Raw genomic sequence first — 16,971 nt, 5'->3', positions numbered from 1 at the left:
AAAATATGCCGCAGATTCATTTGGTATACTTCACGGTGTCCGAGGAACGATGAGATCAGCATGAAGACATTAAAGTTTGATGGTAAGTTCTGGCAGATTGCTTTCCTCATCCCCTCCACTGCCTTGGAGATCAGAGGAGTACATGAAGAACGACCAAAAACTCAGGAAACGGAAGAGGAGATCTTGGCCGAGATTAAGACTCTTCCTCAGAACTGAAAACATTGTAAATAGAATTATTATTTTAATTTAAAAAAATGAAGCAACAAATCATCCAGATATCAAAGAACGTCCCAGAAATCCTTTTCCAGGTTTTACCAAAAACAGGAGCATGGGCAGGAACATCACGCACCACATGGACCCAGTTGGAGGTGTCCACTCCAGGTCCCAGAGCTGTGTGTGTGCCTGTTTTTGTTCCAGTTGGGCCCCAGAGGACAGGGAAGAGCTAATTACATCCCAGTTTTAATTAATTCAGAGCCTCCCCAGTTCCATGGTAACACAGAAAAAAACACCACCAGGACGCACTGTCCTGGGATGCCACTGACTCGCTGGACCAGGGATTCTCATATATTGGCTGACAGCTCCACCCTTTTAGCAAAATATATCCACCATCGCACTGGATTGATTTGATGAGGTCTCAGTGGAAAGTTTAAAAATGTAAAAAAGAAGGTACAATGCTACTTGGACTGGACTGGACTGGACTGGATTGGAATTCAAAATCAGATTTAGATTCAGATTCGATTTCATTAACCTTATTGATCCCAAAGGGAAATTCTTGTGCATACAGCAGCAACTACGTACTGTGCGAAACAGGCAAGGTGCAAAGACAGTACACAGTAGAACGGATAAAACGAATTTGAGGAAGCACTTCTTTACACAGCGTATAGGTATCGTATGGAATAGTCTTCCTGTTAGTGCAGCGCAAGCTAAATCCCTGGGTTCCTTTAAATCAGAGCTAGATAAGATTTTAACAACTGTGAGGTATTAGTTAAGTTCTCCCCAAACAAGCTTGATGGGCCGAATGGCCTCCTCTCGTTTGTAAATTTCTTATGTTCTTATGTAGTACAAACACGCAAACATAGTGCAAACAAATTAAAAAGGAGTTCGTTTTTCCCCAGACTGTGAGTTAGACAGAGCCAAAATGGTGTGTTCCGTTTACCTCAGAGGTGGGAAAACAGAACTGGGAATGATGACACACATGATTGAACAGCATTCTAGTACAGCAAGTCGGAAAGCCATTTAGCAATACCAGGGACCTATTTCAAAAAGCAAGATTTCTTGCTTAGCCAGATAACTTGTCAGATTTAATTTATCCCAGTTTAAATGACCTTTATCTTTTTCACTTACGTTTAGCCTTAAATCCACCAAGTTGTCCAGCTAAGCAAGAAAAACTGATTTCTGAAACGGGCCCCAGTTTTAGCCTGGTTAATTGTTAGCCATTTTTAGCAATATCAGTTAACAACAAAACATTACGTAGTATTTTACGCATAAAAACACTGTACCGACACGTCCACAGAAATCATTTGGACAGTACTGTGTGTACAACCCATTTAATGAGCCACGAATAAGCCATTAATGCTAATAAACACTATAAAACTACAGCTTTAACTTCTGTTAATAAAGGGCGCAGCCATCTTGATTTCTGAGCTTTGGGTTGTGTAGATTCCTCTGACTCTGACTTTGGGGGGGCGTTCCACGTGGTATTTCCAACAAGGAATTGAGTTATGAGTTCAAATGAAACGCAGCATTATTCTCCCTGGCTGTCAGTCATTTTGTTAGAGCCAAAATGGCTGTCTTTAGCGTTTCTTTTGAGAAGGATCTGGCTACAGAACACTGGCCATCCACTGTGGGGGCAGAAATCACCTGCACATCTCAGACATGACTATGCTGAAGAGAACACAGTAGGCTAAACGCATGTATAGATAACACCTTGTTTCCTTTAAAATTATGAAGATATTTCTCATATCTTACGCTACATAAAGGAGAGAATTCCACACAGAAATAGCACATTTAAAATAGACCACTAACGTCCATTCCCATGTAAATGGCATTATTGACATCCATTCCTGATGTTGCACTAATGTCACCAAAGTTACAAATACCTTAAAAGCAACTATTAAAGTCAGTTCCTGATGTTGCACTAATGTCATATCCAGCACTATTGTGGAGGTCATGTGATTTGAAGCCTCCCAGTGGAGATACCACCACCGTCCCTGAAGTTTGCATGATGTCATGTCTGAGCCAAATGTGAAGGTCATGTGATGAGTCCGTGGGAAGCTTAGCTGTCCATTCAAACATCAGAGAAAACCATGATGAGCGCATTTGCTCCCATCGCCGTGTGCATGGCAGCCAGAAAGAACTTAACTCGTACCAGAGGTGGAGGTTTCAGGTCCACAGAGTACAAATCCAGGTCAAAATTTTGTTACAACCAACCAGTTGAGTACTCTGTGACTGTGACTCTTTATACTCAACTGGTTGGTTGAAACAAAATTTTGACCTGGATTTGTACTCTTTGGACCTGAAACCTCCACCTCTGATGTGCACCAAACTAAGGACCTGTTGGCCAAACAAGGTCCAGTTTAACTCGTGTTATAAACCACGTGTGGTTTGATGTGCGTAGCGACTATAGCAACCAGACAATTACCAGACTTAATATACTTATGCATAGTCATATGGGCCTTAGATACATACGCAACAGCACATGGATCCAAAAGAACTATCTGCAGAACATGAATCCACCCACAGAAATCCAATGTGGGAACACATGGGACGGCTTGTGGGGTGGTCATTCTGTCAGGCAGAGCTGCTCAAGGATAGGGGGTGAAGAGTGGGCGGCGACACCCCCTGGAGCACTCCATACATTTTCTGTACACACCCAGAAGTGAGGTATCACCTCCCTATGCCAAACCATGGCTATTTATAAATAAACCAGCGTGTGAAGCGGACAGCAGAGGGACTCCCCTGCTGAGGGGGACGTCCTGTTCCAAACTGGACTGCCCTCCTACTTCCTCTCTGCCTACATGTGGGCCCGAGGGACGGCCTATTGGCACCGGGCCACTGGACCTGGACTGAGGTCCTCAAGTAGAGGCAGACGTTGGCGGCCAAAACAGACGTTTGGCCGTGCATCAGGGAATCCGGCCACACCTCACCCACGATGGGACACCAACCACAGTGAGCCCATTGGAGAATGAGCAAGGCGATGCGCACTGCCTGCCGTCACGCATGGGGAGAGTGTAAGGCCAATCAGGCGGAACACGGATAATAATAATAATAATAATAATAATAATAATAATAATAAATAATCATCCACCAATCCATCCATCTTCTACTTCAAGTTTGTGATAAACTCAGAATTTATATCAGGGAGTCCACGGCAGTAGAACACCATGGATGAGATGCCCGGCCATCACAGGTCACAAACTTGATTTGGTTGCCCCCAGTCGGCAAAATATATGCAAGCGACTGGCTCTCAAAAAGTCTCTGCATGGCACTGTTAAACACATTCAAGCAAAGTCACACATTAAGGGCAATTTACAGACAGGTAAACCCTACAGTCTGCGAAAGGCCACATGCACACCACTAACAAGGCAAGTATTACACAAAAAGGATATTTTTGATGATAATGTTAAACGTTAACATTCCTGAATAACCACCGGCATTATGGAAAGAGACGAGACTGATCCCCTGTCCACTGAGGATGTGGATTAACGTAACACAGCAGGAATCTTTAACTGAGCAGGTAAAGGGAGGAAGACTAGGCCAGCAGACATGACTTGGTGTTTCTGCCTGCAAGCATACCGCCATTTGGAGTTTGACGGGGATGAATGGGCCCAACTGCAGAGAGTCTCCTCAAAGCTGTATTGAGTAGCTCCACCAAAGCGCCACCCAGCACTGCACTGCTAGACTGTTCATGTTTAGTTATTTGGCAGATGCTTTTATTCAAATGAACACACGTAACTAAGAAAACCGGGTCGGCGAATCCCTGGAGCAACTGGGGTCCAATACAGGATTTGAACTCCTCACCTTCTAATCATAGGTACAGCATCCTTATCCAAAGAGCCATATGCCTCCAGCTTGGCTGGGTCTCGGTGGATGTAGGCAAGGGGCTGCAAGTACTTGGCCATGGAGGAGTTGGTTTCCACCCTTTGGAGACGACCCTCACGTGCTTAATGACACATCAGCCACGGACTGTCAGGTTGAGAGGTACGGTACCAGGAAAGGAAATGGTGGCAGGACGTGATCCTCTAACCACCCACTCCCTTTGCGCTGTTTAAGGCATCAGGATAGCAGAGCCTTTGTGGTCCTTTTCCCACTTTAGTCACATGCATCATTTTTTTAATCCTTCATGTCAAAATTAGATGGACAATTCACCAGACGGATTTTTAGGGTTTGTAATATGAACTCAACAGTTGGGGAGATGTGGTCACTGTATTGACTGAGGTTGTAGGTCAGAAACGGAGGTGTGGTCAAGTGTGGTCATGTTGGGGAGGTGTGGTCACTGTATTGATTAAGTGTAGGTTAATATGGGAGGTATGATCAGGTGTGGCTGGGTTGGGGAGGTCAGTCACTGTATTGACGGGGTGATTATTATAATTGTAATTTATAATTGCAATTGTAGTTATTAGAATTGTAATTATAATTTCTAGGTAACGGTCTCTGCCATGTGACCATGATGCCTGGCTATGTGTCTCACCACCAGCGTACCCCGAAAAATCCATCCCCAAATTCCCAGCCCGACACATGCGGTTCAAGCACCCCTAATGCCCCCTTCTGTGCCTGTTAACTCCACTCCACCCCCCAACCAGTCGGTGCCTGGAGGGCCGCCAGACCCAGAGGCCATCTGCCAGGGTCCCGCTCCACTGCGGCATCATGGGAAAGCAGGGAAACGACACGAGACGGAGTCACGCGGGCCTGGATTCAATTAGTGTAGCTTTCAGAGAACTACAAAAAAAAAAAAAACATGAAAAATTAAAGAGTTGGATAAACTTCAAAGCTTCAGAGAAGCCTTATCTTCATCGGCTCTGCGGAATCCTGCCCAGGCTGAAAATATCATCCACGCTCATCATATGTAAATCACATGTAGCCATCTTTGTTTTGCCGACCACAAGCAGGTCAAAAGCCAGATGGAGGCAAAACAGTTAGTCAGAAGATTAATAAGGTATTAGAAAACAAGACATGGGAAGACGAGAGCATTGTGGGTAAGCTTTCACAGTACTAGAGTTTTCCGTGACACAAAACTTTCTCTCAGACGTCTCCTAGGTGTTTATTCAAACTGACAGATTATATCATTTGGGGATTCCCCACTCGATTTAATCATATGCTTAATCAGAAAAAGAAGACATTAATACTATTATTATGTAATACTATTATTGTGTAATAAGAAGACATACTGCCTTGATTTTATCATTGATCTGGGGCCTGTTTCAGAAAGCAGGATTACTTGCTTAGCCAGACAACTTGGTGAATTTAAGGTAGTCTGGGATGAATGTAATTGAAAAAAGATAACATGCATTTAAACTGGGATACCTTAAATCTGACCCATTAGCCAGCTAAGCAAGAAATCCTGCTTCCTAATACAGGCCCCAGGAGGACGCAAGGCAGGATGGTGATCAACAGAGGCAACGTTTGCCACCACTCAAACCACACACTTTTAAGGGGTCCCCGAGCTTTTAAGGCCACCTAGCAGTCACAAACAGTCACTACACTGGGCGGGAAGATGATCCCTATCTCGCGGTTCCCGGTTACAGGCAGTGAGGATGCCAGATTCAACCGTGTTTGGATTGTGAAGAACATGCCGAAAGCTAATCCAGGTACCACTCAGAGCAAAACAGCATTTAGCACCTTCTAATCCCTCCACGTAAGGGTCAAGGGTGATGACGATTGACGTCTCCCACCTGAGGGGAAATTCTGGAAATCTCTCGTAACCCTACACCCCGTTACAGCACTCGCTACTGGACTGCAGAACACAAACCAGTATAACTAACAATGTTTAAATATCTGCAATATAAAGCACATTTAGAGAGCACGATACAGGTAATGGTATACACACGCATACACTTACCCGCCTACAGCGTAATTATATATTCAACCACGGACTATTTCTGCCAAATATATCTGCAGTTTCAACCTATCTTTGTTTCACAGCATTTTTATTATGTTAATTAACCCTGTGCAGAAGCTCTGCGCTTTTATTCTCATTTGCTGTTTAGTCTTGTGGGGCCGCGTCCTGCCTTCCTGGAAGAGGGAGGGTAGGAGACGTTCCATGTGCTGCCACCCCTAGACCACCCGCTTGAAGGGCGGACGTGCAGAGCAGTTATCCCTCTGATGGCTCGATGGAGACCCCCGGTGGTGTAACCGTGTATCGCGACACCTGTAAAACCTAAATGGGTCCAGCAAGGATGTTGTGGCTGGATCCTTCAGCAAAGCCTCAAACCCTCGATTGTTTCAGTAAGTGTGAGAACTCAGCATGACCCAAACACCAAGCCTTGAAAGAAGGATAAATTCTAATTATGCTAATCTTAACATAAATGAAAATATCAATACTTCTTCCAGGCAGACTTGTGGATCCGAAATATTTACTGAATACTTGATTTAATAGTAAATATTTATTTTTCTAGATAATATTTAACTGGAATGGTTTACAGTGATGCATCTCGCCAAAAGGTTCAACAGTAACAGGCATAAACGTGCAACATTTGGGTTGAAATAACGAAGAGTCTTTAACCAACAAGCCACCTGCTGGTCCACATCTAAAATAATTATTTCACGTTATAAGATACTTCAGCCTCTTTCATAGGTCACTATGTATCAGTCTGGGCCGACGGTTCTGATTAGTTCTGAGTTGCCGGGTTGACGAGGGAAAGGACCTTCTAAATGGGTGGAGGTGAAGCCGTGTGATGCCTGTAAATACACATGAACTGTGTGAAGTACATGTTGGGGGGGGGGTTCATCCCTGGTGGAAGGAACGTGTCCGTGATTAACGCCGCACTCGTTCACCTTCAGCCGGCAGTGCCACTCCGCCACCTGCTCACCAGAGTCACGTCTGAGTCATGCCGATGCTCGTCTGTGACTCATGCCGATAGGGGCGTGGCATCGAGCCCCCCCCCCCATGGAAGGACCTTCAGCTGCCCGGGGGACATGACTGCCAGCCCTCCCAGAATGCTAAACCTCACCAGGTGCATCAGAAAGGGTCTCTGGTTAAAACTGGGGGTGAAGCGCAACAGAAAGGACCCAGGAGGGCGTCTAACTCAGTGCCTGACAACAGCAGCATTCGAGCGAGAGCAGGCACTTAGCCTGACAGCATCTGTCTCTCACACACACACACACACACACACACGCACCGGTGTGTGTGTGTGACCTGAACGTGCACGGAAACCAGAACGAGCATTGCATTCACGTCACAATGCAGCTGCCTGCCTTCACCATAGCGACCACACCGACGTGGCTCAAGATAAGGACAGCATGTCTGGGGCGACCTTATGCCCAACCCGATGGGAGGGGACCAGACCCAATACCCCACAACACACAACCCCGAAGGCGGGACAGTCTGCGGCAAAAGCGATTAAGCAAATGGACCAATTCCGCGGTGCAGCCGGCAGGTAGAGGAGGCAGAAGAGGAAGCGCAGAGCAAAACAGAGGCTCCCAGGTGGGGAAGAAGCCCCCCCCAAAGCCACTGTCCCCTCGTTGGCGGAAAGAGCAACATCACCAAACTCACGCAAATGTGCCTCAATCTCAGCACCCCCCCCCCCCCCAAACAACACTGTTGCCGTGCCAACCGCTGTCTCCCGATCCGCAGGTTTAAAGGACGCGGGTGGGTGGGCATTGTGGTCGGGGGGTGGGATAGAAGGAGACGGTCACTTACGTAGGAAACCTGTACTCTCCGGCGATGTCCCAGCCCACAGCAATACATCAAGAGGATAGGAGGGGGTCTCCGGTGGCTCTGTGCCCCCCCTGCCTCCCACCCACCCCCGGAGGAGGGGCTCGGTGTGGACGCCGCAGCCGTTCAGTCGCTGCCCATTCCTGCGTGCCAATCCCTCAAGAAAGGTGGGGGATAGACCCGGGGGGGGTGGTGTCCGAAGAAAGCGGGGAGAGGGGGGGTCCGTCAGCCCTGGGCGGCTGGCGTCCGGAACGCCTCTGGATCCAGTTCGGACAGCTGTCCCTGCAGAAGCGGGTGTCTCCGGGCGTCCTGCACTGGGCAGCCGCGCTGGGTCCCAGCAGACAGCATGCTGCTGCCTCCCTCCCACCGCCTGCTGCTCGAACCCGGCCCCCTGCAGCTCTCCTGAAAGCCTCTGGCGGGCGCTGGTGCTCCGGCGTCGGTCACAGGTGCCGTGGACGAGCCGCAGATGGAGGGTCGGCACGCGGCATGAATGTCACCGTCTGATCGCTGTCGGGCTGCCTCTCTCCCTCTCCCACTCTCCCTCTCCCACTCTCCCTCTCCCACTCTCTCTCTCCCTACACCTCCTCCTCCCCCATCCATCCCTCGCTCCCCTGCCCCCCCCGCCCCCCAACATCGACAGCAGGAAGTTCCCCAGAAGTCGGCAGCCACGTTCTGCGTATGCCCCCCCTTACCCAGTCTGACACACCTTGACCCTGCTCCCCTTCCATCTCGCTCCTCCTTCTTTGTCCCACAGGCGCATGTGTCTCCTTAGCCCCTCACCTGCCTGCCTCTCCTCTCCTTGGCAGAGGGCTTGGTATGAGTGTGTGTGTGCTGGGGGGGGGGTGGCTTGGCTGCCCATCACCCCCCCCCCCCCCCCCGCACCCCACCTCCTGCCCTCCCAGTGTGTCCGACAGACCAGGAAGCAGCCGCAAGGATAAACAGGCCGGAGATGGAAACAACCCCCCCAACAGCGAGTCTGAACATTAATGAACAAGCACCTATGCCCCCCCCCCCCCCCCGGACAAAAGAGAACACTGAAACACACAGCAGGCTATGGGCTTTATGACCTTTCTTAAAACAAACCCCCACTTCACGCCTGCCCCCCTCCTCCCTGCATCGTTTCAAAATGTCTCCAAATAAAGGGGTCTATTTATCTACGATTCCGATGTTTACAGAGATGTGAAGCTCACCCGCCCTCCCCCCAGCCCTCCACCTGCGTCTGCTACCGAGCACAGAACATCTTGTGAGTTTACAGTAGCCAGATCCCACCCCCCCCCCCCCAACACTGCAAGAAGCTGCACCAGCCCAGACAAAAAGGGGGTATTTTCAGGGTCTGGACCTATGTAAACAGCAGCCTTTGCCGCTGTAATGAGTGCCATAGTGTGGATTCACTCACCATCAACTGCATTTCCTCATCTTACTGATGAGAATTAGACTTAAAAGACAGTTAACATCCATAGTGGGTATAACACATCTCAGGTCTTAAAGGGATACGACTTAAAGGGGGGGACGTATCTGATCTGACCTTGCTGGCATCCTGTCCAGGATGAACCCCAGCCTAGTCTGCTCTCTGAGGCTTTAGCCCTTTCCCCCTGCAAACCTGACCAGGATAAGCGGTTAGAAGATGGACGTCTGGATGGATGGATCAATGATCTCTGTCTTGATCTCGCTCATTGATTTCTACTAGACAAATTTCACACAGGGGGCGGCATGGTGGTGCAGTGCTTAGCACTGTTGCCTCATACCTCTGGGACCCGGGTTCGAGTCTCCGCCTGGGTTACATGTGTGTGGAGTTTGCATGTTCTCCCCATGTCGTCGTGGGGTTTCCTCCAGGTACTCCGGTTTCCCCCCCAGTCCAAAGACATGCTGAGCCTAATTGGAGTGGCTAGATTCTCCATAGGTGTGCATGTGTGAGTGAATGGTGTGTGAGTGTGCCCTGCGATGGGCTGGCCCCCCATCCTGGGTTGTTCCCTGCCTCGTGCCCATTGCTTCCGGGATAGGCTCCGGACCCCCCGCGACCCAGTACGATAAGCAGTTTGGAAAATGGATGGATGGATGGAAATTTCACACAGTTCAATTAGTCCAAAAGTGGGGCTTGTTATTCAGTTGGGCCTCCATAGTACAGCTTCAGACAGGCCTCCATAGTACAGCTTCAGACAGGCCTCCATGGTACAGCTTCAGACAGGCCTCCATGGTACAGCTTGGACGACCCAGAGCGTGTCGCCCCTGATGCCCCATTCAGGCGTCCTGTCTAATCAGGGGGTCTCATACCCAATTACCATCCTGTACAGACTTTTCCCCTCACGACAGAGGACTCTCATCTCAGTAACCCTTGTAAGTCACATGAGGCTCACACAAACCCAATACTGAGCTCACACTTTATAATTTAACACACAGATGGACATCGACACCTCAGGACTTGCTCATCATGGTCCACATTAATCCTAGCTGCCCTTAATCAGCATCACAGCAAAGGGTTAGGCTCGGTAAAGACTTTTTTTAACCCAAGGGTACCCTAGACTTCATGGGAAGATCAGACATGTTTACACAGTAGGACATGTTTACACAGTAGTCTTGCACTTCTGTGGAAAAAAGATCTATGCAGAGTCCCACAACACATCCAGAAGGCAGATCTAGTCTGGCAATCTTACTGAAACATCTATGCCCATTCCCTGGAAAAGAACCCATTCTGAGAAGACCACGCCCGCTGCCTTACTGGGGATTCCTCCGGACTGTCCATAATTCAGAACTCCTACATGGATCCTTCTCCAGATCCCAGAGTGATTTTCCAAGACATTTCATGCTCCCCGGCAGCACGACTCAGGACTTTCAGCTGTCAACCCGTTACACCTGTTTTAACTCTCTTCAGCCAATCAGTAGACTATATTTAATTTATTTTAACATCTGGGGGACTTTTGCTGAATAATCCTGGGTGAAACATCACACTCTAAGGTACAACACCAGTGTCCTTGTGGAAACTTGAAGCAGAATGGTACAATACACAAATACGAACAACAGCCCACAAAAGATCAACAGAGCACATGGTCAGGGTGAGCATGAATTCCACCTGAGGATCTACAGGATACCCTGGATGAGATCCAAGCCCATCACAGGACATACATGGACCTGTTTGGGGACACCCATCCACAGTCTTCGAACTGCAGAAGGAAACCAGGCTACTTTTATGTATGGGAGAGAAGCTACACAAAAAAGACGCAAATAAGCATGTGAAAGAACCTGATTAATAATACGTCCACAGTTTCGATTTAGTTTTGACACAATAAAAACAAACCCCAATTCACAGCTGATTTCCTGTCGCTACTGCTGCCTGCCACTAGGTGGCACACTGGCTCACACTTGCTGGCAGCACATTTCGCTTTTACCCAACACACCTCCCACACCCACGGACTCCTACTGCACCATGCAGCCGGTACGATTCACAAGTTTTTCACGAGCGTTAAAACAACTTGAGAAAAGGCTTGCGGCCAATCACAGCGCCCATAAACAGCAGCGCCTTTTTTCTATGGCAAAATCATGATTTTCCCTCCAAAACGCTGCAGTCAGATTTATAGACAACATGGATGGTTTGCAGGGCTCTTTCCTGGTTCTCCAGCCCAGGAGAGAAAGTGTTGCCCTCCTTGTTCGTTACATAAGCCATCCCCCATAGCCAGATCTGATAGATGGCCATACCACCTCCCCAGACGCCCTCTCTTACATAAGCCAGCCCCCCGCCCACCTGACCAACTAATCTCGAGGGGGACCATCGTCTTGGAGGGGCCGTACCGGATACTTCTGGAGAAATGTGAGAGTTTAAGACCTCCTTGAAAGCGAGCCAGCCTATGTTAGAGTTTCCGGCAAGTAAATCAAACAATTAATTTTTCCCTCTCCTCATATCCGAAAACAGAAATGTGAGCAACATGGGTAAACTCTACCCAGTTACTGCTCGTGTCATGTGACACACTGTCCCATCCAATCAGAGCGTGACGTAACCCATCCTTCGACTAATTCCACAATCAATGGGTGTCATGACGAGTGAATAGGCGAAACACGTGTAAACACACCCGCACACGCCGATCCACACACCACCAACACATTATGAATAACACTGTTTAAATTTAGCTCAGGATCAAAACATCTATTTCCAGGGTGGAGATCTAATGTCTACCACAGACGGTCCTTAGGAACTCATTTACATATCATCTACATATATTTGCATAGAAATCAGGCCCCTGTCCAGCTGGAGAACATTTAACGAGGACTTGGAGAGAAGCAGCGTATGGCGGACTCCAGTAGCGTTCAGATTAGCGTTCAGACTGGGCTGGGTTAAGAAAAAGGGTGGGGGGGGGTTTGAGTCACAGCCCCTACTCCTTCAAGGTACGAAGGACTCACTACTACCATTCATGCTCTAAGTCCCTCCCCCCGCCCCGCACCAAAAATATCTATACGTCACCATCCTGCTGACGTGGCTTTCCTGTCTTTGGTCTCCACTGCTACCCCCCACCCCCCAGCACCCTGGACCCATCCAAGAAAAATACACAAAATTTGGTTTTCATCCCCCCCCCCCACAGGCTTCTGGTAAAACATTACTAATATTTTAGTCATGAACACTTCAGCAAATATCAAAAAGGAACAAACCACACACAGCTCCAAACTCCATACACTGATACTCATGTGTGTTATTCTCAAAAAGAGTCAAATTCCACCTTTAAATCACACCCCAGCTTTCTCTCTCTCTGCTGATCATCTCCTTCATCATCGTTTTCCCAAACTTTAGATTTTCTACAAAGATCACCTAGGTGCTTGACAGGACGTGCAGGCATGTTTCTTGGGTCACGTTCTGCAGTTCATTGAGGGAAATTAAGCAAAATGTTTACATCAATCGGTTTGAGTCAAAGATTTTGATCTTGTCTTGGGAGAAACAGGTCTGGTATACCATCTCAACACCATATTTTGAAGGCCATAACCTATAATAATCATCCTGGCGCGGAGGGGTGATACTTTGAGTATTTCCCGAGAAGCTGCTCATCCCAGCAGGAAGTGAGTTTTCACCTTACCGCCTTTCGGAACAGAGTACAAATGTTAGTTAGCTTTCTGCCTGGTTTATAAAGTGTGATCTTCCGAAGGATGATACTCGACGTTTGAACGTCAGCGATTTACCCATGATTGGGTCAGGAACGCGTGGGGTACACCTGTGTGCGACGAGCTCTGTGCGACAAGCTCTCCAACTCCATGAGGGACGTGTTATGTGAGATGTGGCCAGCACACCGTGTGACCACCTGCTGCTATGGCAACGGTATAGTCCCTATGGTGACCGTCACTAGGCTGCGACGGAACATTACAGTCTTGTATCATCAAATCAGAACAGACTGACTGTTATATAAGCAGTGTGATGATAATTACAGAATGACCCCTCTTCCGGAAATAAAGGGGGCGACCTCATCACTACCTCTGCTGGGTGGTGAGCATATTGATTAGGTCACTGAGGGGTCAATATTTGCTCAAAGTGGCTGCTTCATAAAATTCAAAATGTACTACGAAACAGGGGGGAGGGGGGCTTCAGGGGAAGGTGTATCCCCCCTATATAGCCACATCCCCCCTATACCTAATGGGTAAGACACAATCTCATCTTGCTGAAGAAATGACATCACGTGTAGAGGAAATGACATCACAATGCCTGTTACTGCTAACTCACGGACAGTAAGTCTTGACCTGTAGTTGCACCGATGCAGCACCCAGGGGCTTGTGGGTATCTCTGCCTGTGTTCCATAGGTATGGCATCGGACTGGCTTAGAAAAATTGTAATGAGAAACTGAGACCCACTAGGTGCCATTAAATTCAACCAAGCACTGAGAATGCACTGCAAGCAGGCAGGGACTCACACAAACCAGACTCACTCAGTGACTCACTGTACTCAGATTGTTATTGAAGGTTGCAGTAAACAGCCAGTGACTAACACCAATGCACTACTCAGGCAGTATCTGGCATGCAGTACTCTGGTAGTGACATACACCGACACAATACTTCGGCAGTGACTCATGTCAGCGCAGTATTCAGGTAGTGTCTCACACCAAAGCAGGACAGATTTAGCAACTCACACCAGCCCAGTACTCGGGCAGTAACTGAAAGTATGCAGTTCCCAGGCAGAGTCTGTCAGGCAGGACTCTGACAGTGACTGCACTCAGCTGCTGATGACAACCTGATTTAACCTGATTTGCACAATCTGAACTGCACAATCCGTCTCATACAGACAAGTAAGACTATTGACATACATTTAGGATTTCTGCCATCTCTATTCGTAAATGTCCTCAGCACTTTCGGAAATCGATCGGGGACCTTTTGCAATGCATAAAAGGGTAATCTAATAAATTTTCAATCTGGAAAACCTGGAGAATATCCCATTGCACCCGGAGATGACGGGATGAAGCATGACCAAGAATATCTTTTTTGCAACATATGCAGTTAAGCTTCTCCGTTGACTTGTGACCTGTGGCTAAACATCATCTTAGGCAGCAGCTGGCTAGCAGCCTGCCCCACACCCGCACACACACCAAATCCTTATCAAAAATCATAGGCAAGCCCACCTTCACTCCCCAGGACCGATAACGGGGTGGGCTTACCCCACTGCAACGTATGGGGTCCTGAGGAATTGATCCAAAGGCCTTCAAAAGCAGCCATTGGCTGAATACTCCATGCAGGCCTCTGATTGGCCAGTTCCTCACCGTGATCAGAAGCAGAACGGCCTGGCTTTTCAAACATCTGCTCATCGAAGGAACGACAGGTATGTCCTTCCTGCCTTCCCGGCACACTCACGGGTGTGTACGGTCCTCCGTAAGGATCGAGCAGTGCAAGACTGATCACGTTATTATGAAAAAAGGAGCGTTTCGGATAGTGAATAATCACCACAAGTGTCAGAAAAACAAAGGTAATTATTGCACCCTCCCCCTCAGACCACACATTTAATTAAAAAGCCTTTGTGACAAACTCCTCGTCAAACACCTAAATAGCTAAAACCCTTCAGAAGAGAACAGTAAATATCTCTTTCTAGGTAATGGTCACCTACAATGGAGCCATCACTATTCACCCAGAATAAAAAAAGCCAACCCTGGGCACTGAACCATCCCCCCCAGATCTGATTTGGTATCAACTGTTTTGGTTAAAAGTTCCTTGATCGTCAATCCAGGAGGAGAGGTTCAGGGGGAGTTATTTTAAAGCTGTGATTTAACCGTGAGTGAACATTCATCCATCTCTCCTTAATGGTCGACCGGGACCTACGGAGAGATGGATCGGCAGGGCGGACGGGCCGGTCCATTATCCGATTAAAGGGGAGCGTAGCAGGGGCTGTAAATCGCTCAGAGCAGCCCGCGACTGGGAATGTAAACAGGAGCCAGAGGAGCCGGCGGCATTCCTGATGGAGGCGTCCTGCTCCACTCAGCCGGGAGAGAAGGGCAAACCTCCGTCCTACAGCTCACACACACTCACGTACAAGGGCAGCTACCCAGCCCGCAAACGGGAGTGGGGTCTGTACAGAGTGCTGGACGCCCAGGGTGCCGGGGGCAGGAGGGGGGGGTATTTATGCCATCTCATGGCAACAGGAGAAACAGCGGGCACCCGGCCACTCCCCTGGGCCCCATCCGGAGATGGCTAAAAGGAGACACGCTAACTGTCTGCTCTGGGGGCCTGGATGAGAAGTCCCCCCCCCTGCCCAGGCACACACATTCTCCCCATTTTTTCAGGAAAGTCAGTTTGCTTGTGTTTAAACATCTCCTAGAGAAATCGTCCGTAATTTTCCCCCATTTTATATCTTGATTCTCTGACTGATTGATCACACACAATGCTGGGGAATGATGAGATACCTGTGTGCCGCTACCCCCATTTTGACCCCCCCCCCCCCACCCCATTGGCACCCATTTACATGGCATTGCTCTACCGGGTCCAGATTCATCTCCTCCAGGCCATGGAGAGCATCACCCAGAAGACAAATACATTCAGGTGTGTGTGGATGTGTGTGTGGGTCATGTATATATGACATTGTGGGGACATTTGGTCCTCACAATGCGATTAAAAACCTGTTGTTTTGATGTTGTTGGGAGTATTTTTCCGGTCCCCACAAGGGGAAACTTGATTTTAAAAAATCTGTGACTGCAATCAGTCACTAAAAAAACTAAAAATGCCGAAAGTCATGTATTTTGTTTGGTTACTTATGGATAAAGTTAGGGCTGGGTGGGGGTTAAGGTTGGCATTAATGGGGTTTTTCCCATAGAAATGAATGGAGAGTCCCCCTAAAATATGAATACATGAAGTGTGTGTGTGTGTGTGTGTGTGTGTGTGAGCAGGTATACCTATCCTTATGGGGACACAATGTCCTCATAACGTGATAAATATCCATTTTTTTCCCTCCTGGTCCCCATAAGGGAAACTCTATTTTATAAGAATCAGTGAGTGCTATGAAAAAACTAAAAATTTAAAAACTCTTGTATTTTGCTTGGTTACTTATGGTTATGGTTAGGGCAGGGTGGGGGTTAAGGTTGTCATAGTTAGTATTAGCATTTTTCCCATAGAGGTGAATGAGCGGGCCCCATAAGGATAGGAATAACCTACATGTGTGTGTGTGTGCGTGCGTGTGTGTGTGAAGGAGAGCGCAGCAAGGTGACTCTGACTCTGCAACCCTCCCCGATACAGACTGTGCATCTCCTCTCTACTTCATTTGTCCTTATAACCACTATGGGTGCATATACCTCCCCCCCCCCCCCCCGACAAAAAACAAAACACCCCACATTCCCCCCAGAACAAGACCTTAGCATCCCCGTCCAAAAAAGGCAGAAATATGTCACCACCTACACCCCCCCCCCCCCCGATCCACCTACCTCAACAAAGACCAGACATCTTATGGGGGCGTAAGCACCCCCCCCCTCCCCCCCCGCCCCCCAACCATTCCTGTAGTCTGTTTCATAACACCTCTGGTGCCAAACGCTTTCATCCACTATCGCTCACGTTAAATGATCAAACACACGAACCCACACACACACACACACTCCCGGCCCTTCCCACCACGCCTGGGGGGCAGCTTTCCATTTACCCTGCTCTTCTGCCAAACCTCC

General features: G+C 48.3%; 1 protein-coding gene across 3 annotated transcripts in view; it reads right to left on the bottom strand.

The window, feature by feature from the left end:
• LOC125724036 (voltage-dependent L-type calcium channel subunit beta-2-like) overlaps positions 1-16,971 on the bottom strand; it is a 58,875-nt gene that overhangs the window by 39,774 nt on the left and 2,130 nt on the right. Inside the window, exon 1 of one of the 3 annotated variants that reach the window (XM_049000946.1) lies at positions 7,859-7,935. The exons of the other annotated variants lie outside the window; for them this stretch is intronic. Coding sequence (XP_048856903.1) covers positions 7,859-7,906 — 48 coding nt within the window. The 5' untranslated portion in view covers positions 7,907-7,935. Of the gene's footprint in view, positions 1-7,858; positions 7,936-16,971 lie in introns of those variants that run through there. 3 annotated transcript variants of the gene reach the window in all.

Source organism: Brienomyrus brachyistius, unplaced genomic scaffold (assembly GCF_023856365.1).
Source record: "Brienomyrus brachyistius isolate T26 unplaced genomic scaffold, BBRACH_0.4 scaffold54, whole genome shotgun sequence".
Taxonomy (NCBI): Eukaryota; Metazoa; Chordata; class Actinopteri; order Osteoglossiformes; family Mormyridae; genus Brienomyrus; species Brienomyrus brachyistius.
Note: the sequence above shows the minus strand (reverse complement) of the source record. Positions and strands in the feature narration are given on the sequence as shown.